Source organism: Solanum lycopersicum, chromosome 5, assembly GCF_036512215.1.
Source record: "Solanum lycopersicum chromosome 5, SLM_r2.1".
NCBI classification, from domain to species: Eukaryota; Viridiplantae; Streptophyta; class Magnoliopsida; order Solanales; family Solanaceae; genus Solanum; species Solanum lycopersicum.
The window spans coordinates 67,695,390-67,714,998 of NC_090804.1; the positions used below are offsets into that span (position 1 = coordinate 67,695,390).

Consider the following 19,609-nt stretch of genomic DNA (forward strand, 5'->3'; position numbering starts at 1 on the left):
GATTTAAGAATTAAGATAAACTAAGTTATGATATTATGATACACAAATAAATATCAAGTCTAATGAAAATTTGAAATATCACTCAAAATTATTTAAAAATATGAATTTCTTATATTTACAATCAAGTAGATTAAATATAGTAAAAATAATTCAATTCATAAAATTAAATTTTAAATTCTTAGTATAAAAAATAAAATTATTTATTAATTAGAAGTCTTAATTTCGAGTTCGATAACATATTTGATAGGGAGCACTTGTGCAGTGATGGATTTCATATTTAACTCAAAGAATTAAAGATATTTAAGCCTCCATTGCAGCCTTTCTTTGTTTGGTCTAAAAGAGTACTTATTTGACTTCTGAATTGAAACCTTTACAGGGATTTGAATAGTTTGTATAAATCTACTGATTCTGTTTTTTGATTTCTTTGCCACAAGAATCTATTTGAAGTATAATGGCTTCAACTTCTCCTTCTCAAGCTAGTCTCCTACTTCAGAAACAACTCAAAGGTATGGTTTTTTTTTTATTCTTACTCATAGTATGTTGTTGTTGTTTCTTTGATTTGAGTGTAAAGATCCTTGATTTTTCACTTTTTGTGTGTTGATATTCATTCTATGAACTGTTTGCTTCATTGGGTGTTCTTGATTTGTGTTGTTTCCTTTAATTTGAATGTAAAGATCCATGCTTTTTTGCCTTTCTTGTATTAATGTTCAATCTATGGAGTGTTTGCTTGATAGAGTGTTTCCTTTAATTTGAATGTAAAGATCATTTCTTTTTTACTTTTTGTGTATGCATATACAATCTATGGACTGTTGGTTTAGTTGGGTGTTCTTGATTTGTTGTTTCCTTTAATTTGAATGTAAAGATCCATGCTTTTTTGCTTTTTCTTGTATGCATATTTAGTCTATGGAATGTTTGCTTGTTTTGGGGGCTCTTGAATTTTTGTTGTTTCCTTTGATTTGAATGTAAAGATCCTTTCTTTTTCACTTTTTGTGTATGCATATTCAATCTATGGACTGTTTGCTTAATTGGGTGTTCTTGATTTTTGTTGTTTTCTTTCATTTGAATGTAAAGATCCTTGCTTTATTACTTCTCCTTGAATTCATATGCACTATATGGACTGTTTGCTTGATTGGGTGTTCTTGGTTTTCGTTGTTTCCTTTAATCTGAATGTAAGGATCCTTGCTTTTTACTTCTTCTGTACTCATAGGGAACGATCCATACTAGATCTGACCAACTGCCTGTCCTGCTTCCTCTACGTTCGTGATAGCTCATCTTTATATTCTATGATCTGTTTGCTTAATTGGGTGTTCTTGATTTTTGTTGTTTCCTTTAATTTTGAATGTAAAGATCCTTGCTTTTTCTAGTCATATTCATTTTGTGGACTCTTTGCTTAATTGGGTGTTGTTAAAGTTTGTTGTTTTCTTTAATTTAAATGTAAAGATCCTTGTCTTTTCCACATTCAGATCTCTGTAAAAAACCAGTTGATGGATTTTCAGCTGGTTTGGTTGATGAAAGCAACTTATTCGAATGGAGTGTCACCATTATTGGACCGCCAGAAACTTTATAGTGAGTCTTTACTTGTATTCGTTTAAAGAATTTTTTTCTCTTTTGATTTGATGTTGAAGTTCTTTCCGTTTTTCAATTTTGGGTGGTTGTTGACGTGTTTTTGTCTTTGATTTGATTTACGCTCTATTGAATAAGTTTGCGTTTTCTTATACGTCTATGAAAATTTGGCACTTGTGATCCGTGCAGTAGGCTATAGTGTTTTTATGTTGCTTGGTTCTGGATCTTTGAATTACTAATGAGCTTCTGATTAGATACATTCTTTTATCTGGTTATAATTATAAGCTTATTTAGTATGATGATAAAATGAAATGAGCTTAAACGAAGAAGTGTGGATTCATAAGCCAACCTTGACTTGTTTGGGATTGAGGTGTAGTTTTTTCGTTGCTGTTGTTGTAATGTATAGAACCTTGCACCCAACTTTTCCTAGGGTGAACTCTCTATCGCCTGTGTTTCTCTTATAAATCTGTACTCTCCATAGTCTCAAACTAATCTATGAAGTTCGTTGTCGGACTAGGTGCCACTAATATTGCACATTACCGTCTCTGGTTTTTAATCATATACATCAACTTTTTTCCCGTCCAAAGTTTCCGATCACCGTTTGTTACTCTTTCATCTATGTTTGACGTAACTCTTATGGTTCATCTCATCCATTATTGCTATTTACTAAGTAACTGAAAGAAGCATCCTTACACAGGTGAGTCGATATAGAATACCTAGGGGCACGAAACTCCTTGACTCTGTCCAAGGAACTCGGCAGAATAGCCTCCTAACTTCAAGAGAAGGGATGCCTCCTCAGAAAGGGGGTCGGAGTGACCAAGCCCGACTGTTTATTACTGAATCTATTGCTCATTCTTGGTTGACTTAGCAACTTGGCAATTGAAATACGTATTTCCTTTTAGGTAGTTTTTGTTGTATAAGTTGATGACTCTAGTTAAGACTAAATATTTCGTCATTTCCAATGTTTACTTATGCTATAGGTTGAGACGGGTAAAATTCCTAACCATGTGTGAGTGTTGCAAGTGCAGTGACGGGGGTTTCTTTAATGCTATCATGAGCTTTCCTCAAAATTATCCCAACAGTCCGCCAACTGTTAAATTTACCTCGGAGATTTGGCATCCTAACGGTACGTAAACTACATCTATATTTCGGAGAACTAGTGAAGTGATTGATCTTTTGTACCATCGTCTCATTAATTTTCGTTTTATCATGAAATTCTGGTTTTATATGCAGTTTACTCTGATGGAAAGGTTTGCATCTCAATCCTTCATCCCCCTGGTGATGATCCAAATGGCTATGAGCTAGCTAGTGAGCGTTGGTCTCCAGTCCATACGGTATAGAAATCTGTTATTGTCTTCTTTCCTACGAATATTCATGAAATGGATGTTCACGTTTTCGTTTACTTTTTATTGGTAAATTAAATGTTCCCACTTCCTTTAGTAAAATGGTTATGGTGTTGGTTTTCACCCGATCCAAACAATTCATAAATTAGGCTATCTATATGAGCTTGTGGTGATCCCTCTTTTAAATGGTTGTGTTTTTATGTGTCAAATTATAAAAGAGAGCCGTGGTAACGATCCAGGCGTTATTTGATGAATGAAACTTACCTTAGGAAAGTGGTTCAGGTAGCTCAGCTAGCTAGAGCGAAGGACTGAAAATCCTCGTGTTAGTGGTTCAAATCGATGTAATTCATGGCCTTTGACAACTATTACCTTTTATGTATCTCTCCTTTACATTCACCGTTCCAAATCTTGATCGAGAAAACGTCCTTGTTTGTACTTCTCTTTACTTTCGAGAATGGGATGGTGTTCTCTTTTGTGATTGTTCGGCTGAAGTTCATTTGTCGTATTTTTCCTTCTGCACTCGACTTCTCGATTATCAAATTTGACTGATTGTATGATATGCAGGTAGAGAGCATAATGTTGAGCATCATATCAATGCTTTCAAGTCCTAATGATGAGTCTCCTGCTAATGTCGAAGCAGCTGTAAGTAATCCAATTTATTGACTTCTTTTCACTTATTCCCTTTGAATTGGGGTGCATTGCGTCCTCCTGGTGTCGGGGTAGGGTAGATACTATATGTAAGTAATCCAATTTATCGACTTTTACAATGTAATTTATGGATAGTTCTCGTGCCATCGCGATTGGAGTGTTCAAACTAATATCAGGAGAGACGACCATGGCCAGCATGTGCCCGTTATTTAGTTTTTCTTCTTTTGTTCCAACGCCTTTTTCACGTTTCTTTTTTTTCTGGCACATTGCAGAAGGAATGGAGAGACAATAGAGATGAATTCAAGAAAAAGGTTAGTCGTTGTGTAAGACGGTCTCAAGAAATGATGTAAAACAAACTTCTTTCGCGTCATCAGCTGTTGATCATCGATACAAATGTAGAATCGCTGTCAAGGTCATACCATTCTGTATCATTACGCCTTTTCGTCTTGCAAGTTCAATCGTCGTTTACATTTTTTTTTGGGTTAAAACTTAGTTTTTGAGGTTCTTGCCATTTAAGTGAGATTGTACATCTCAGAAATGAGCTAAATGAATCTTTTCTTCTTATTATTAGAGAACTGATTATTTGTTTCATGAAAAATTTGTCTTTGTTACAATGTTTTGTTATGCTTTCACTTCCGTTTATTCTTCTTCTCAATTGCTTTAGATTGTTTTCCCTCGAGCCGAGGGCGTATCGGAAACAGTCTCCCTACCTCTGCGGTAGAGATAAGGTTTGTGTATACTCTATCCTTCCGAGACCTCATTTTGTGCAATTGCACTGAGTGTGTTGTTGAAAATTTGACTTTGTTACAATGTTTTGTTATGCTTTCACTTCCGTTTATTCTTCTTCTCGATTTCTTTAGATTGTTTTCCCTCGAGCCGAGGGCGTATTGGAAATAGTCTCTCTACCTCTGCGGTAGAGATAAGGTTTGTGTATACTCTATCCTTCCAAGACCTCATTTTGTGCAATTACACTGAGTATGTTGTTGAAAATTTGACTTTGTTACAATGTTTTGTTATGCTTTCAATTCCGTTTATTCTTCTTCTCGATTTCTTTAGATTGTTTTCCCTCGAGCCGAGGGCGTATCTGAAACAGTCTCTCTACATCTGCGGTAGAGATTAAGGTTTGTGTATACTCTATCCTTCCAAGACCTCATTTTGTGCAATTACACTGAGTATGCTGTTGAAAATTTGGCTTGTTAGTAAAGGGTTTCCCATGGGAAACTCGTCTCCAACATTACACTGGATATGTTGTTGTTAGTCTGCGACTCTAATTTTGTGTATCCGGAAAAAGTCTTTCTACCTTCACAAGGTAAGGGTAAGACTACATATACACTACCCTTTTCAGGCATCGCTCGTGCATTTACAGTGAATATGTTGTTACTATGTAAGTCAATACATAAAATAACAAAAAATAGAAAGAATTTTCGATATGGACAAGAGGTCGTTGCTCAGATGGTAGAAAAACAACTCGATTTTCTTTTTTAGTAGTGTTTAGCTAGATTCTTATATATTAGTTTAATAAGAGGGTATTCTCAATTTTGAAATAGAGATTATAATAGATTCTTGTGGTTCGATATTTACGGACCATCTTTTTTTTTTTTATACCCTAATATAATTGATCATTTTTTATTTGTCAATATTGTCATGCTAAACAAACAAATAATAATGATCTCTTTTTTTTTTCTAAATAAAAAATTTAACATCAACAAATTATTATTTTTTTTTAAAAATAAAAAAATGTCTTTTCAAGTATTAAAAATCATTCCTTTTTGCTTGGAAATTGGAAGACTTGACTGACTTTTATTATTTTTTTATTTGACAATTTAATAGTTTAGTCAATGAATTATTTTTCATATTCTTTAAATTTTCTCTATTGACAATTACCAAATTTAAGGAGCTTTTTTCAAATAGAAAAAAAAAATAAGTATTCTAAAAAAATTCATTAAAAGCCAAAATAAAAATAAGAAACGATAAATGTAGTAATGTAGGTAGTGAGTCTTTATCTTATGTCTGCTACTTATATTATAATTTCAATTAATTTAAATTTATATTACGTGATTAAACTAGTAAATAAAATATTATAATTGAAAGGCAGAAATATTATTATTATTATATATAGAAAAAGAAAAAGGATAAACGCAATTATTATATAACCATTTCATATGGAAATCCCAAAATATGAAAGGAGCGTCTAACAACTTTAATTTTAAAGAAATTCATCAAATATTATAAATTTACAATCCGATCAACAAATCAGAGATCTCGAGTTTGAGCATGAAAATCAAATTATTTTTTCACCTTTTGCTATTTAAAAGTAGAATATTTTAACACTAATATAAATTATCCAGATCTCAAAATAAATATTTCCTCTATCTCATTACGAAAATTATTACTATTTGAAAAGTTAAATGTTTTTTCATGCAATTACTCATAATTTTTTTTAAACATCGTTTTAAATATTTTGATTCGTTTAGTATATATAGCTTTCGAATAAGTAACATTATACATTAATTCATAAACGAAATGACGTGTTTCAACTTTCGTACTCTATCCCTTTGAGCATATATTAAAATAGAAGTACTAAATATCACGTGAGATTTACGAGGATATATACTTATACTTTCTTGTATCAAACATCTATATCAATATAATATAAATATCTGATATGAATAAATTTTATCGAATATAAACGACTTTAAATAAATATAGTCAAATAAAAAAGAGTATATAAAGAAGAAAGAAAGAAGCACGAAAAGTACACTTATAACCCCACTTGTTCCCATTCGTTTCTACCTAATATTGAACTGTCTTTTTCTATGCTTTCTTTTCGATTAAATATTCGAATTTTATTGATTTGATTAATTTTAATTAAATTAAGTAAAAAAATTATCGTAAATTATTTAATTTTTAAGGCTCGAACTTTTCTAGAAGGGCATGTCAAACAACATAGTAGTAGAATACGAAGGTGATACGTGAAGATTTTAATAATGTTAATATCGTATAAATCGATGAGATATATATCAAATATTACATATTTCTTGAAATTAGCTATGCCTTCTCATTTTTATTTTTGTTGCATAATAATTTATCATTCAAAATTTATTTCATTCTCTCGATCCGAAACCAATCCAATCATTTCACTATATTTTTTAGGGCAAAAGTAATTTAATTCAAATATAACATACATTAAATTCTGATATAACAATTCTAATCGTGTTTCGTTATTTTTAATTGAATAGTTTGAGTGTGAGAGTTTGAGTTCGAAATTTTTTTAATTGTGAGCATTTTTTCTAGAAATAAATCCTTACAATACTCAAGTTTATATTAGTCGAGCTTCAATGAATACTTATAATGCTTAAATCAAAATTAATAACGAGTGTCTATTACATAAATTTAAATTAATCGAGCTTCGATCGAGAAATGACATGTTCTCTTGCTCCATTTTATCATTTATCCTTGTCATGAGAATCATGCCATGTCTCGTGACTTCAAAGCCCCAAACAGAAAAAAAATCTCTTCACACATGAAATCAAAATTTTCAGAAAATTAGTAATAAATTCACTAAAGTTTAATTTATCTATGAATTTCTTCATCTCCGTCTGAATTTCTCGCCGGAAAAAATGTTGAGGTCGCCGCAGGAACCGAACCGGAACGGCGGTATTAGAACTCCGTCTCCCCGGTCGAGAAATCAATCTCAGTTTCACTCAACCGTTTCCGTTCAAAAAAACCGGCGGTTCAACATTTTGATACTCATTTTCCGGTTCGCCGCCTTCTGCTTCTCACTCGCCTCTGCAATTTTCATGTTCGCTAACTCTCACGGCGGTGGCTCTGATTCCGATTCCGATTCTCTTCGGTGGTACCACTTCGATGCGTTCAGGTACTACTACTATTAGCTCTTTCTATTTTCTAAAAAAAAAAAGTATCAAATTGAACTAAATTAAACATATTTGCAAAATTCAATTAGCTGATAAAACTACCTTAATTTGAGAATTTTAGATGAAATTTCTTCGATTCCTTCTTCTCCCTTCACTTATCTCATCTCGACGAGGATGAGTCAAAGCAGGACTAACAAATTTCTAAGGATACGAAGTTTTTATAGCTTATATATACGATTATATATATATATATATATATATATATATATATATATATATATTATATTTATCGACTATTATAAGTTTGTTAAATTAAATTATTTAAGTTGATTCTTATAAAGCATAGCTCAATTTGCGTGGTTGAAAAAATAAATTTATGGGATCGTAAGTTAAAGCAGATAATACATATCAATAGATTCGAATCATGATAATTTTAATTATGAATGTACAATTAATTACGTCTCAATTTCAAACGATTAAATCGATTATTTTTTTTTTGAAGTCTATAATGAGATTTTGTTTTTGGATAGATTTGTGGCTATTGCAGCTGGGATTGTAGCGTTGTATTCACTATTCGAAATTGGAGCTTCGGTTTGGGAAATATCAAGAGGCACCACTGTTCTTCCTGAAATTGTACAAGTTTGGTTCGATTTCAGTCACGATCAGGTTCGACAGAATTCAATAATTTCAGTTCAAATCGTATATTTATTTTTATATATTACAGAATTATGTACAAGTTAATTTAAAATCTAATAACTTTCAATTCTAACACACCTTGATTTAAGTTTTTTGTGAAATGAGTCGATTACATTTGTATTTCGGTAAGCTACATGGAGAGGCGGAGGCAGAGGCAAAATTTTCAATATGAACATGAATCACACCTTCTCGTAGTTTTCTTTCACGAATTCTATATGAATATGAAATGATTTGTACAGAATGTTGGAGACATAGTGTGAATCACACCTCCTCTAGCTACATGAATCACACCTCCTCGTAGTTTTCTTTCACGAATTCTATGTGAACATGAAATGATTCGTACCGAATGTTGGAGACATAGTGTGAATCACACCTCCTCGCAGTTTTCTTTACGTATTCTATGTGAACGTGAAAATGATTTGTACGGAATATTAGAGACATAGTGTGAAAAAATAGACGTTATTTTATTGTGTAGGTTTTTGCATACATGTTGTTATCGGCAGATTCGGCGGGAACAGCGTTAGCTCGGACGTTAAAGGACAGGGACACGTGTACGGCTAATAATGCATTTTGTGTTCAATCAGATATCTCCGTGGCCTTAGGATTCGCCGGATTTATGTTCTTGAGTTTTTCTTCTTTATTATCGGGTTTTCGGGTTGTATGTTTCGTACTTAACGGGTCTCGTTTTCATATGTAATATTCATTCATCACTATGTTGTAAACTTTACTCATAAATTTTTATTATAGTCTTGTATCGTATCTGACTAAGCATATTAAATCTCTAAAATACATTAATATAATTTTTTTTTTTAAGTTATATATCGAATTATCACCTTTTACCTAACTAATTATTCAATAATAGTTTAAACATGATATAGTTTCTATTTTTTTTGTTTTAGTTGCTTTGTATTTTGTTATTATGTTGTCGTATTTTTCGCAAAGGTAGGATATAGTCTATGTATACTTTATCTTCTTTTGACTCCATTTATTGGATTATACAATATTATGAGGTTTAATAATTGAAACACCGCGAAATGCTAACGTCTATTTTGTGAAACTATCATCTTAAATATGAATTTTGAACGATGAAATGTTCTATTGAGATGATAAACATTCTTTTATTTTTAGCTGAAGGTTTCAAATACGAATCGTGATAATATAATTATCTTTAGTAAAAAGTGTTTTATTCTTGAAATCAGACGTTATCATGTGAATTCAAATTAATCGAATCAAATCGTTGAAGCGAGTTTCTTATTCCTCAATGAGATAATGATGTTTAGCTTCATGGTTACGTTAGATAGCAATGATATGCTATATGATACTTTGAATTTGTTCGATTTTATCGAATATATACATTGAACTTAGTTGAACTTTTTTTATAAAATAAAAATTTAGCTAAACATTGAATGATTTATTCTTAGTTGATTTGGTCCCATTTTAGCAAAAATATCTTGGCATATAAAGAAAAAAAAATCAATTCACTTTTTTCTTCTCAATAAAGTACTTGAAAATAATGAAAAATTATATGTAGAGCTATTATAATAGTGAACCAAATCAAGCGCAATAGCATATTATAAATTTATAAATTCATAAATCTAAGTAAATTAATACTTTCTTTACGACAATTTATTTAATATTAAATAATCAAAGCATAATTTATGGCCCTACAAGCTTTCTATTTATAACCAAACAAATACTATTTTGAAATTCCTTATCTTAATATAATGGAAGCATTTTAATTAATTTGAGACAAATGAAGCGAAAATCTTAAAGGAACACTCTAGAAATTGATGAAATTCGTTTATTATTAATATAAAATGTATCATATTTAAGCTTAAAAAATAAAGCGATTTCTTACGAAGAAATAAAAAAATTATTATAGATATTGATCATTTCGAACCTAACAACTAAAAAGAAACAAATAACTAGTTACATATTTTCTAAACTAAACTACTACACCTTCTAACTTTCCTAGAGCTTTTTACTTGTTTTAATCTTTCATAAAATACGAATTTGAATTTGTTAATTCAAGGAATTTCATATTGGGAAAAAATAAAATATCTTACGATAGTTATTTTTAAAATAATACTTGTGAAATAAAAAAAAGAAAGTGACTCACTCGTGCTTGTTTACAACTTCTCTCAAAAATTTAAATATTTTGTCAAAAATTATTGTGACACGTAAAAAATCTTTCTCTTTATTTCTTCAGAGCATTTAAAATCTATAGTGAAAAAGTAAAAGTGAATGAAGAAAGCAGTTGTACAACAATCAATATGATTTTTGTTAGAATGATTGAGATTTCTATATTTTAATCAAACTTTCGAATTTAAACTTCGAACATGGAAAAATATTAGGATAAGCACACAAACATTACTTACATATATACTAATCAACTTTATAATTGGAATTAATTATACATTATCGCACTAATTAGTAATTTTCTATCATTTTTCACACCACTATCTTTAATGTCATATACATTAATGTATATCAAATACTTGTGAATTACATTTGAATAGAGTGTGTTAGATATAATTACACTTAATTTGACTGAATATATTCAAGATATATGTATTGACGAATTAAATATAATACAAAAGTAATTTTAGAAACTGAAAAATATATATCGCACTAATGAATGACGCAATTGACAAATCGAAATTAATCGAATTTTAATATGAATATCAATCACGTGATCTAGCAGGGCCCGACGTGTCAACGTGGCAATCTAATCTAATAGAAAAAACTAAAACGTGATTCAGTATCAGGTGGGACCCAATATCTATATCTTCTAGGGGAAACCAGACGACGATAGGAGAGTGAAGATCACGCGCCATTTGCCCAAGCAAAGTATAAACCTTCCTTCACGGTCAACCTCCGCCGTACTCCGCCATATTCTTCCCGTCGTTAGCGACTTCTCCCTGAATATCAACACTCAACCTAAGTTTCCGGTGAACAGTCGCCGTTAATTCTACCGGGTAATATATACGGTACGAAATCCGATTTTGTTTTCAGGTAATTGACTGAACATCCACATGTTAATCGAGAAAATATGTAGTAATTAATGTGTTCGTATTTGATTAATTTGATATTAATATCGATGTGTTCGTCTGTCCTGTTCTCATTTGCTCGGTCTGTTTTAGATGATTATGGTTTCATTTTTAGTCGGTTTAGCTGCATAATTTGTGAATCCTTGTTGAGAAATTCCCTTGCAATTATAGTGATTATAGAATATAGGAAGAAGAAATTCGTGACTAAATTGATTTAGCTAGCTTTTGGGAGAAATTTTTGTATATTTTAACTTCAAATATCTGTTTTAGATGATTATGGTTTAATTTGTAGGCATTCAAGCTGCATAATTTGTGATAACTTGTAACGAAATTTGCTTGCAAGCAATGTGAGTGGTGAATAGTAGAAGAAATTCACGACTAAATAGATCTCGCTAGCACTTGACCATAGATTTTGGGAGTAGTTTCTGAAAATCTAACGTCGAATATCTGTTCTAGATGATTATGGTTTCATTTTTAGGTGATTAAGCTGTATAATTTGTGAATCCAGAAATTCGCTTGCCATTATAGTGATTGGTGAATATTAGAAAAAATTCGTGACTTAATAGATTTAGCTAGCTTTTGCTCGTAGATTTTGGGAGTAGTTTTTGAAAATTTAACTTCAAATATTTGTTTTAGATGATTATGGTTTCATTTTTGGGCGTTTTAGCTGCATAATTCGTGAATCCTTGTAGAGAAATTTGCTTGCAATCACAGTGATTGGTGAATATTAGAGTAATTTCGTGACTGAATAGATTTAGCTAGCGATTTCCCATTGATTTTGGGAGTAGTTTTTGAGAAGTTAAAAAGATTTTTGGGACTTTCACTAACAAAACTTATATCTTTTCCAAGTAAATTGCATGTCCAAGTACAATTTCAAAAACTCAAATTTTGAAGTTCCAAATTTTATCTTCAAATATATGGCCAAACATGAGCTTAATTTAGAAATTATGAGTTCATTGTCATCCATAAAGATACCATAACTGATCCTGGTTATTGCTATATTTTGTTTTATATTGGCAGTTTCTTCATAGTTTATCGTCATACTTAGCAAGTTTTTAAAATCTGGTTAATATTCATTCGGTGGTGGTTTTGTTATGTCTGCCTGATATATATGAATTGATTACACAATAATCCAATAGGTGGGTGGCAAATTGGTCTATGTTCTAATTTTCCACGATTTTTTTCTTTTGTTGATGCAAAGCTGTGAGTGAGATTTATGAGGTCATCAATATGGGTGACTTACCATGTCCACCATATTCTAACAAAAGATTGGAGGCGCGGATGATTAGCAAGGAAAAGCTACCGAAGATTTGTTTAGTTGCCTCTGCTACAAAGCACTTCTCAGCAAAGACTTTGAAATGTATTAGTAAAGTGAAACAGAGTGTACAGACTAGTGGAACTGCTGGTGATGTTGTCATATTCTTGGCTACCACTGCTGTTTTAGAGGTTGTACGAAGGCTGAGCAAAGCTAGATGTCCTTTTATTTGGCACGGTTTGCAGGCGCTGCAAGCTTTGTGTTATCCACCGTTTAAGTGGGTCCAAAAGTGGGTTCCTTTGGAGCCATTGGTCAGACAATTGCAGGTGGGTTTCTGTTCATCTTTTAGTGCATATAATTCTTGCAATTCTGGGAATACTTGCATTCACATTTTGAATTTGTTATGTTCTACTGTGAATTTTTGACAACTATTATTCCTTGTATTTGGATGTTACCAATTCATCTTTAATCTGCTGTATGATTGCACATCTGGTTATCTGGAAGTGTTCTTCTGGTGCTTGTCTGCTTGACAACATTAGTGAAAAGAACCAATATCTTTTGTTTTTCAATAAATTATGTGAGGATTGTGACATTTCCGTTGCCTATGTATCTTTTCTTTTCTACTTATGTTTCTGAAGATTACAAGGAGAAACCCATGTGTGTTTTACATTCAATATATGATGTCATTATGTTAAACGTTTCTCATGAGTTGAAAGTGCCGGCAGAAGGTTTTGGACTCATTTTAAGCATGTTCATAACCACCTTTGTCACAATAAAGCAAACAATATTTGTGATGCAGACATTTATTCTTGAGTGTAATGTTGACTTTTTCCCATATGGCTGTAAATCCTTTTACATGAGAGATCCAGGTTCTGGTTTTTGGCCCAAATATTTCTCTTTTATTTGGCTATTTTTGTTGGTTACTGTTTTCATATTTTAGAGAGCACCTCTTGTTTGATTTAGTGCATAGAAATATAATCTCTTCTGGTACTTGGCCTTCCTTACAATTGTTGGATTGTAGAAGCCGTCTTGAAGGGCTTTAATACAAGGAATATTCTATAATCACAATTCATAGCAGATGAACTTCTTTTTGTTCGGAGAGATGGTATATGTTTTATTGCTGCAGCAGTTCATAGAAGATAAATTGTTGACAGCCAAGACTACTTTGGTTGGTTTGTTATTAGATCTAGCATGCTTAACTTAATTTTCTACACTGATGTTTAATCTGCCTAACTTAATTTTCGACACTGTTGTTTTGTTCTTTTCGATTCTTTTCCTTTCAAATCAATTGGTGTTTCTATTTTAATGAACATGCTTATTTTGGTAGAAATTGTCTAGGCCAATGCTATTGCTCTCAATTGCAACTGTTTTCTCCGATCAGTCATCATCTACAGGAGAAACGACACCGAACGACTTTCATCATTCTCAAGCATATCCACAAGCAAGGTAGGTGTATCATTCGAAGTATATTTTCTTTGGAAGTTTCTCACGTCCTGGACTACAGCAGCTGTCTAATGGCTAAATGATTTAGTAATAGAAGAGTTTATAATCATGTCAAGTTCAGATGCTTGTATTTTGGCTTCTCTTTATATTTTTTGGTGTATGCAATGATTATGATACACAAGTCATTAACTTCTTAAGCTTCTAGTTGTTTAACCACAAAAACAGAGAAAATAAATTATTAGGATTTATGAAATCAAAGCCACAATAAGAATGAGGAATACTCCTTTCGGGGTGGCTCAGATTGTTCAGCCTGGGACTTCCATAATGGAGATCTCATGTTCGAAACCCCTTTAGCTTGTGCCAGCCAGGGGGTTGACCTTCTGGGTCGAACTCATCTCCGTGGCTTGCCTAGTGCTGCTTACCTCTCCCGTGTGGTTTGCTATGGCACAGAGGTGGGGTTTACCCTGTGCTCACCCAAAGGGTAGCGGCGGTTGTTGGTTCCCTTGTCATAAAGAAAATGAGGATTACGATCTTAGCTAGTCCTACACTGGAACCTAATTCTTTTATTGTTCAATTGTGTTGTGATGTTTGGAAACTGTAATAAATATGAATGTCCCAACAATAGTCATGTGAAACTTTGTGAAAAACAAACAACAATGACAACGCGAAAGGAGAATCATTCATGAGATTCAACAGAAATTATCATTTTTTATTTTTCTTGGGCTGTTCTCAAATTCAAAATTGTTATTTAGCTTTTATTGTAATTACATTGAAACATATTTCTAACAACAACAACAATAAATTGAAAGATAAGGGGGCCTAGCAATTACACTTGTGTGATCACTTTCTTTATGCTTAGGGAGATCATGTTTTCTTCGTGAAATTGATTTTCATTATTTCTGTATGAAAATTGTGCTCTCCAGGTTGTTATTAAGGTTATTGGTTTTAATGTATGCTTCATGGTTTTCCTTACAGATCTCATGATGAAGTACAGGATGATGGTTATCCTCAAAGATGGTTGCTAGAACTCCATAAGGAACTGAGGGAGGAAAGTATTAGTGTACCTGAGAGGTGAGATGACCTCCTTCACTTTTGTCAGTCTCAATGCTAGACTGGTGGTACTGGAAAAAATGTTTCTTTGACGTGCCATATTTTCATTTTAGTATGTTTTATTTAATGATGCTTTCCTGAAAAAAAGTAAGAACACAAGAAAAGAGAGACTTGAAAATAATGAAGCTTGCTAAGTCAGACTTCCTTATTATTTAGTGGGTCCTCTTTGATTCTGTATTTTTTCTTTTCTACTGGCTTTGATATGCATTACTTGAGCCAAGAGTCTTCTGGAAATGGCCTCTCTACCTCCACTAGGTAGGGGGAAAGTCCGCACACACTCTACCCTCCCCCAACTCCACCTGTGGGATTACACTGGGTATGTTGTTGCTAAGTCAGACTTTCATTCATCTACAAACTTAGTTGCTCTTTGATGCATTACACAAGCATTCTTTTCATAATAATTTCAATTTCTATTTGACTAATTTGTCAGTGATACTAACATGTTAAATTGGAATTTTAATGTTTCCTGGTCAACCTTCTAACAGGTTGAATGATGATGAGCTCCGTCAATTCTATGCTGCTGCAAATGGTGATTTTGCTAGGCTGCTTTCATCAGTTAAGAAAACCATTAAATGGCGGCAGAATTACACGTTTCTTTCACCAGAAGAACTTAAGGCTTGGTCTCCTTTCATTTTTTGGCACGGCCACGATGCCAATCAACGGCCTTGCCTCATCATTCGCCTTGGACTTGCTTGCTCCAACCTGAGATCGAATGGCAAATCTCTCTTGATAAAAGCAGTTGGTATGCAAATCTTTCTTGAGTAGTTTATATATCAGTGCAACTGGAATACATGTGAAGACTGTAACTGGTGACGCAATGATATCATTGCAAGTTTTAATACGAGTTAAGTATGCTATAAGAGGCTGAGTCAAGTTCTTCAGGATAGAATAGTATAATCTGCGCAAGTGCATGTCATAACTCAGGTTTAGAGTTGTCGTGGAAAATTTAACCTGTACCCTTCGTGAATCAATCCTCTTTGCTGCCGATATGTAATTGTTACAGAAAATTTTGAACCATTTTCTTTTAATTGAACTGGGTTGGCCTGGATAAACCTCTTTGTTCTATGCCAATATCTGAGAAACCTGAATATGCTTAGTGAACTTGGGAATTAGGTTCTGGGCTAATTGGCTATCACTGGGATAACCAATCCTGAGTTTTAATTCTTTTGCTAGTTTCATGGTATCCAAGTAAAATCTGCTTCAATGGAAATTTCATTGCAGAATTTTCTGTTAAGCAGCTCTGTTGCTCTTCGAATAATTTGTCAAATTTGCATGGCATGAAATCACTGATATTTTCTGCTCTGCTATTTGGATTTCATACCCAGACCCCACTTGTGGGATTTCACTGGGTATGTTATTGTTGTTGTATTGCCAGCCATTTGGTCTCAGTTTTTCATGTAGACTTCTTCAGTTTGCATGCTGATTTTGGATAGAATGCTTATTGAGGTTTTGATTCCACAGTTTCGCAGATTGAGCACGGTATTCTGAGAATGGTCAATGTGGAACACCCTCAAATAACTGTCTTGATGGACTGTGAAGGACTCTCTCCCTTTGGTTTTCCCATACACATGATGAGATCTTGTGCTATGCTCTTGCAGGATCATTATCCTAATCGTCTTAGCTCTTTGATTATAGTTCGGCTCCCTCAAGTTGCCCAAATAATAATGCAAACTTTCTTTCAGGTAACTCCATCATTGATGCATTTAAAGATTTCACCCCCACCCCAAGAAAAAGAAAAAAAGAAACCAGCAACTCCTGAGCCCTTTCCTTACAGGTGTTAAAAATGTCTTATTAATTTACTTGCCATTGAGATAAAAAAATCTGTTATTGTTGGTGTTGTTGGTTTAGAGGGTGAGTCACATAAATCCACAAGTTGCTTGATTTTGACTTCTGATAATCAAATAGTTGTGAATTGGTTTTGATTACTTCCGCTGACTGGGGGAGGCTTTCCTCTATTTGTGGGGATCAAAATGAAGAAATCCTATCCTATATAGTCATCTTCAGTAAGATTTTACTAACCATCCGTAGCTCTGATAGACACAAAAGGACGCCACCTCCCCCCCCCCCCCCCCCACGCACACACATGAGCTACTTTCTTTTTGTTTATTTTCATGTCATATGTTGTTTTTAAGAAAAAACTCACAGTTCTCCCTTCTAGCAAATCTGTTTTTGCTTTCCCATAAAGAATTGGGTTACTTATATGTATAGTTTGTGGGGTAGTATTTTGTGAACTTGGTAAGGGTATTTGGGAATCCAAAATTCAATTGTTCATTTGTCCGTTACATAATCCTCTATGGTGATGCCACAATACTCTCTCGACTACATAATCCTCTCTTATAGTCCAACACAAAGGGAGGTCTATCCCATCTTATCTCATGGTTTGGATTTTGATTGGTTATAATGGATTAATATGTAACTCTCCAGGCTCTAATTGAGCTAAATCATAACTACGAATTCTAGTAGGGGACTGAAAATTTTGTTTGCATGATTTCATTGTTTTTTATGTATGGCTGCATTACTATTTACATCAAACTAACATTGGTGCTTGCAGGTGCTTAAACCATCCACACGTCAAAAAGTGAGAATTATTGGGAGAAACCATCTAGAGTTTCTATCCAATCACCTCAATTCAATACCTCCGTTTCTCGGTGGAAACTGCTCATGTTCAAAATGCTCAGACCAGACGGATGCAGAAAGTGAATCTGATGAAGCTACAAGGACAGATCGAACACCTGATCAAGCGAGCAGACCTGAAACACCTGATCATACGAATGAATCCAATGAGGTCACTCCGACAGAACCAGCCGCTGATCAAGTGAAAGATAGCCCTGAGTTTAATCATCACAACGTCTCCAACACGAGTGTCTACAGAGAAGAACTGATAAAGACCATATTCATCGGTATACTTATGGTGTGGGTATTCATTGCTGTGATTGTGGCTATGGATTATCCAGAAAGATGGCCTCTTTTGCGTTCGACTTAGATAATAATAAGATTTGTGCTTCCTATGCAGAATCACAAAAATCTGCACTCTCACAAGCAGTAGCTTTCTTCTTTAGTTCATTTTTAGTTAAGACATTGTGGCATACATCATATAATAGAGTAGTATTTTCGTAGAGGATTTACATACTTGTTAGTTTGAGGTAGATATACGTGGATTGAAAATGATAAAGTTCACAAAATAATGGTAGAATGTGGCTGCTGGGATTCGAGCCCAGGTCTCCACGGCCACAACGTGGAATTCTTACCACTAAACTACAGCCACAAGATGTCTTAATTGGTTCTATTTGGTGATTTATCATAATAGGGTTAGTTAAACATATTTTTATGTTGGGATGGAACATATTTAAACTGTATTAAAAAGCTTATAGCCGCTGTGTATTTATATGATTTTTTACTCTATATATCAAATTTAATAATAGGATTTTATATTTCAATTTTTTTTAATGATTAATATTTGTTTTTTTCTGTATAAAGTGAAATGTATATTATATTATATATAGAAAATGGTCAATCGAAATTTTCATTCCTCCTTGTAGTATTAAGAATTAGAAATGCTTCCCTTCTATGATAAGGATCATTTTTTTAAATCACTTATATTAGCACTTTTACACCCTATATTATCTTCTAGTAATTAACTATCTTTCTATTCAAGGATCATGAGGACTAGTTGAAGTGCCCGACATTATTTTAGAGGCGTTCGTTGCGTTAATTTATAAAAAGATTCAAGTCTAAACAACCCACTGATAAAACGTGCAAATATAGACATATCAATTTTATGTTTGAAGTAACAATACGTTTTAATTGTAGAAATATCAGTATTATACTGTTCAAAACTATTAGGATTAAAATATAAAAAGGCAAAGAATTAAGGTCCAAAACAAAAAAATTATCCACTAAATCTTATAACTGAATTGAAATTGCAAACTAAAAACATAAAAGGTAAAAATTTGTTTTCGAAACCAAAAAACAGATAACATCACAAACAACAGACTTAATCAAACAAACTGAAACCCATGTCATCATCTGACTCCTCAGCAGGCTCTTCCTTCTTCTCCTCCTCTTTAGCAGCAGCAGGAGCAGCTCCAGAACCAGCAGCTGCAGCAGGAGCGGCAGCAACAGCGGCAAACTTACTTGGATCCTGCAAGTGCAAGAATAGTTGAGACAAAGTTAACTAACTGTTTATATATTACATCTTTGGAACATTGGGATTAAGAACATACCGCGAGGTATTCCTTCACTTTGTCAGCGAGAGGGAAAGAGTAGTCGGTTTCAATTGCAATGGCCAACACATTCTTGTAGGCGTTGGTGAACATGTGGGGTGCAGCAGCAAGAGTTGGGTAAGAGATGGCCAATGCCAAGGAGGTAACCATAGATACTCCCATGGCAAACTTCTCAATGAGATCATCCTCAGTCAGGTCAAGAACCTCAGGGCTGAAGACGGAACCATTGTCGTAAACAGAGAGAACAACAAGACCGTATGAGAATGGCCTAATACCAAGTTTGGCAAGCAGGGCAGCTTCAGAGGAACCAACTTTATCACCCTTCTTGATGAGTTCCACAGGAGTGATAATTTCAACAGTACCCTTGTTAATCTTAGTTGGGATGTTGAGCACCTGCATGAAT

The 19,609-nt window shown here is 33.3% G+C and overlaps 4 protein-coding genes, 1 long non-coding RNA gene and 1 other non-coding gene across 11 annotated transcripts in view; 3 read left to right on the forward strand and 3 right to left on the reverse strand.

Moving 5' to 3' along the window:
* LOC101262418 (ubiquitin-conjugating enzyme E2 7) lies at positions 1-4,168 on the forward strand. 2 transcript variants are annotated; one of them, XM_004239736.5, is made up of 6 exons: positions 1-506; positions 1,464-1,566; positions 2,592-2,689; positions 2,797-2,897; positions 3,471-3,548; positions 3,827-4,168. In XM_004239736.5, the coding sequence occupies exons 1-6, from the start codon at positions 452-454 to the stop codon at positions 3,902-3,904; spliced, it is 513 nt and encodes a 170-aa protein (XP_004239784.1). In that variant the 5' UTR covers positions 1-451; the 3' UTR covers positions 3,905-4,168. The 2 variants fall into 2 exon arrangements, with proteins under 2 accessions (XP_004239784.1, XP_025887052.1); XM_026031267.2 differs by having other exon boundaries at positions 231-506; positions 2,544-2,689.
* A 50-nt stretch (positions 4,169-4,218) lies between these two features.
* LOC101262115 (CASP-like protein 4C2) lies at positions 4,219-8,942 on the forward strand. Its single transcript, XM_004239735.5, has 4 exons — positions 4,219-4,282; positions 4,415-7,431; positions 7,960-8,095; positions 8,601-8,942. Exons 2-4 carry the CDS (start codon positions 7,175-7,177, stop codon positions 8,820-8,822), a joined length of 615 nt encoding a protein of 204 aa, XP_004239783.1. The 5' UTR covers positions 4,219-4,282; positions 4,415-7,174; the 3' UTR covers positions 8,823-8,942.
* LOC112941584 (uncharacterized) lies at positions 6,898-7,649 on the reverse strand. The gene is made up of 2 exons (XR_003247006.2): positions 7,532-7,649; positions 6,898-7,460 (listed from the first exon to the last, which is right to left on the reverse strand). It is a non-coding gene; the product is annotated as an uncharacterized lncRNA (long non-coding RNA).
* Positions 8,943-10,895: 1,953 nt separating the features above from the next.
* Positions 10,896-18,420, forward strand: LOC101261818 (uncharacterized). 4 transcript variants are annotated; one of them, XM_004239734.5, is made up of 7 exons: positions 10,896-11,140; positions 12,377-12,756; positions 13,758-13,876; positions 14,849-14,944; positions 15,469-15,725; positions 16,445-16,665; positions 17,535-18,420. In XM_004239734.5, exons 2-7 carry the CDS (start codon positions 12,406-12,408, stop codon positions 17,964-17,966), a joined length of 1,476 nt encoding a protein of 491 aa, XP_004239782.1. In that variant the 5' UTR covers positions 10,896-11,140; positions 12,377-12,405; the 3' UTR covers positions 17,967-18,420. The 4 variants fall into 4 exon arrangements, with proteins under 4 accessions (XP_004239782.1, XP_010321376.1, XP_069154721.1 ...); XM_010323074.4 differs by having other exon boundaries at positions 10,919-11,115; XM_069298620.1 differs by having other exon boundaries at positions 10,939-11,140; positions 16,445-16,757; positions 17,535-18,108.
* TRNAH-GUG (transfer RNA histidin (anticodon GUG)) lies at positions 18,177-18,248 on the reverse strand. The gene has a single exon. It is a non-coding gene; the product is annotated as a tRNA-His (tRNA).
* Positions 18,421-18,851: 431 nt separating the features above from the next.
* LOC101261521 (large ribosomal subunit protein uL10) overlaps positions 18,852-19,609 on the reverse strand; it is a 61,987-nt gene continuing 61,229 nt past the window's right edge. For both annotated transcript variants that reach the window (XM_069298630.1, XM_004239733.5), the window contains exons 5-6: positions 19,207-19,599; positions 18,852-19,124 (exon numbers count right to left, since the gene is read on the reverse strand). In XM_069298630.1, the coding sequence (XP_069154731.1) occupies positions 18,978-19,124; positions 19,207-19,599 (540 nt within the window). In that variant the 3' untranslated portion in view covers positions 18,852-18,977. The remainder of the gene's footprint in view (positions 19,125-19,206; positions 19,600-19,609) is intronic.

What these genes read in the sequence shown, in the direction of transcription:
- LOC101262418 (XM_004239736.5), top strand. Translation starts at nt 452, where the DNA reads ATGGCTTCAACTTCTCCTTCTCAAGCTAGTCTCCTACTTCAGAAACAA. An exon ending in ACTTCAGAAACAACTCAAAG is followed by an intron (nt 507 to 1,463) that starts GTATGGTTTTTT and finishes TTCCACATTCAG; the next exon opens with ATCTCTGTAAAAAACCAGTT. An exon ending in CTGCTAATGTCGAAGCAGCT is followed by an intron (nt 3,549 to 3,826) that starts GTAAGTAATCCA and finishes GGCACATTGCAG; the next exon opens with AAGGAATGGAGAGACAATAG.
- LOC101261818 (XM_004239734.5), top strand. Translation starts at nt 12,406, where the DNA reads ATGGGTGACTTACCATGTCCACCATATTCTAACAAAAGATTGGAGGCG. An exon ending in CAAGCATATCCACAAGCAAG is followed by an intron (nt 13,877 to 14,848) that starts GTAGGTGTATCA and finishes TTTTCCTTACAG; the next exon opens with ATCTCATGATGAAGTACAGG. An exon ending in TCTCTTGATAAAAGCAGTTG is followed by an intron (nt 15,726 to 16,444) that starts GTATGCAAATCT and finishes TTGATTCCACAG; the next exon opens with TTTCGCAGATTGAGCACGGT.
- LOC101262115 (XM_004239735.5), top strand. Translation starts at nt 7,175, where the DNA reads ATGTTGAGGTCGCCGCAGGAACCGAACCGGAACGGCGGTATTAGAACT. An exon ending in TACCACTTCGATGCGTTCAG is followed by an intron (nt 7,432 to 7,959) that starts GTACTACTACTA and finishes GTTTTTGGATAG; the next exon opens with ATTTGTGGCTATTGCAGCTG. An exon ending in TCGATTTCAGTCACGATCAG is followed by an intron (nt 8,096 to 8,600) that starts GTTCGACAGAAT and finishes TTTATTGTGTAG; the next exon opens with GTTTTTGCATACATGTTGTT.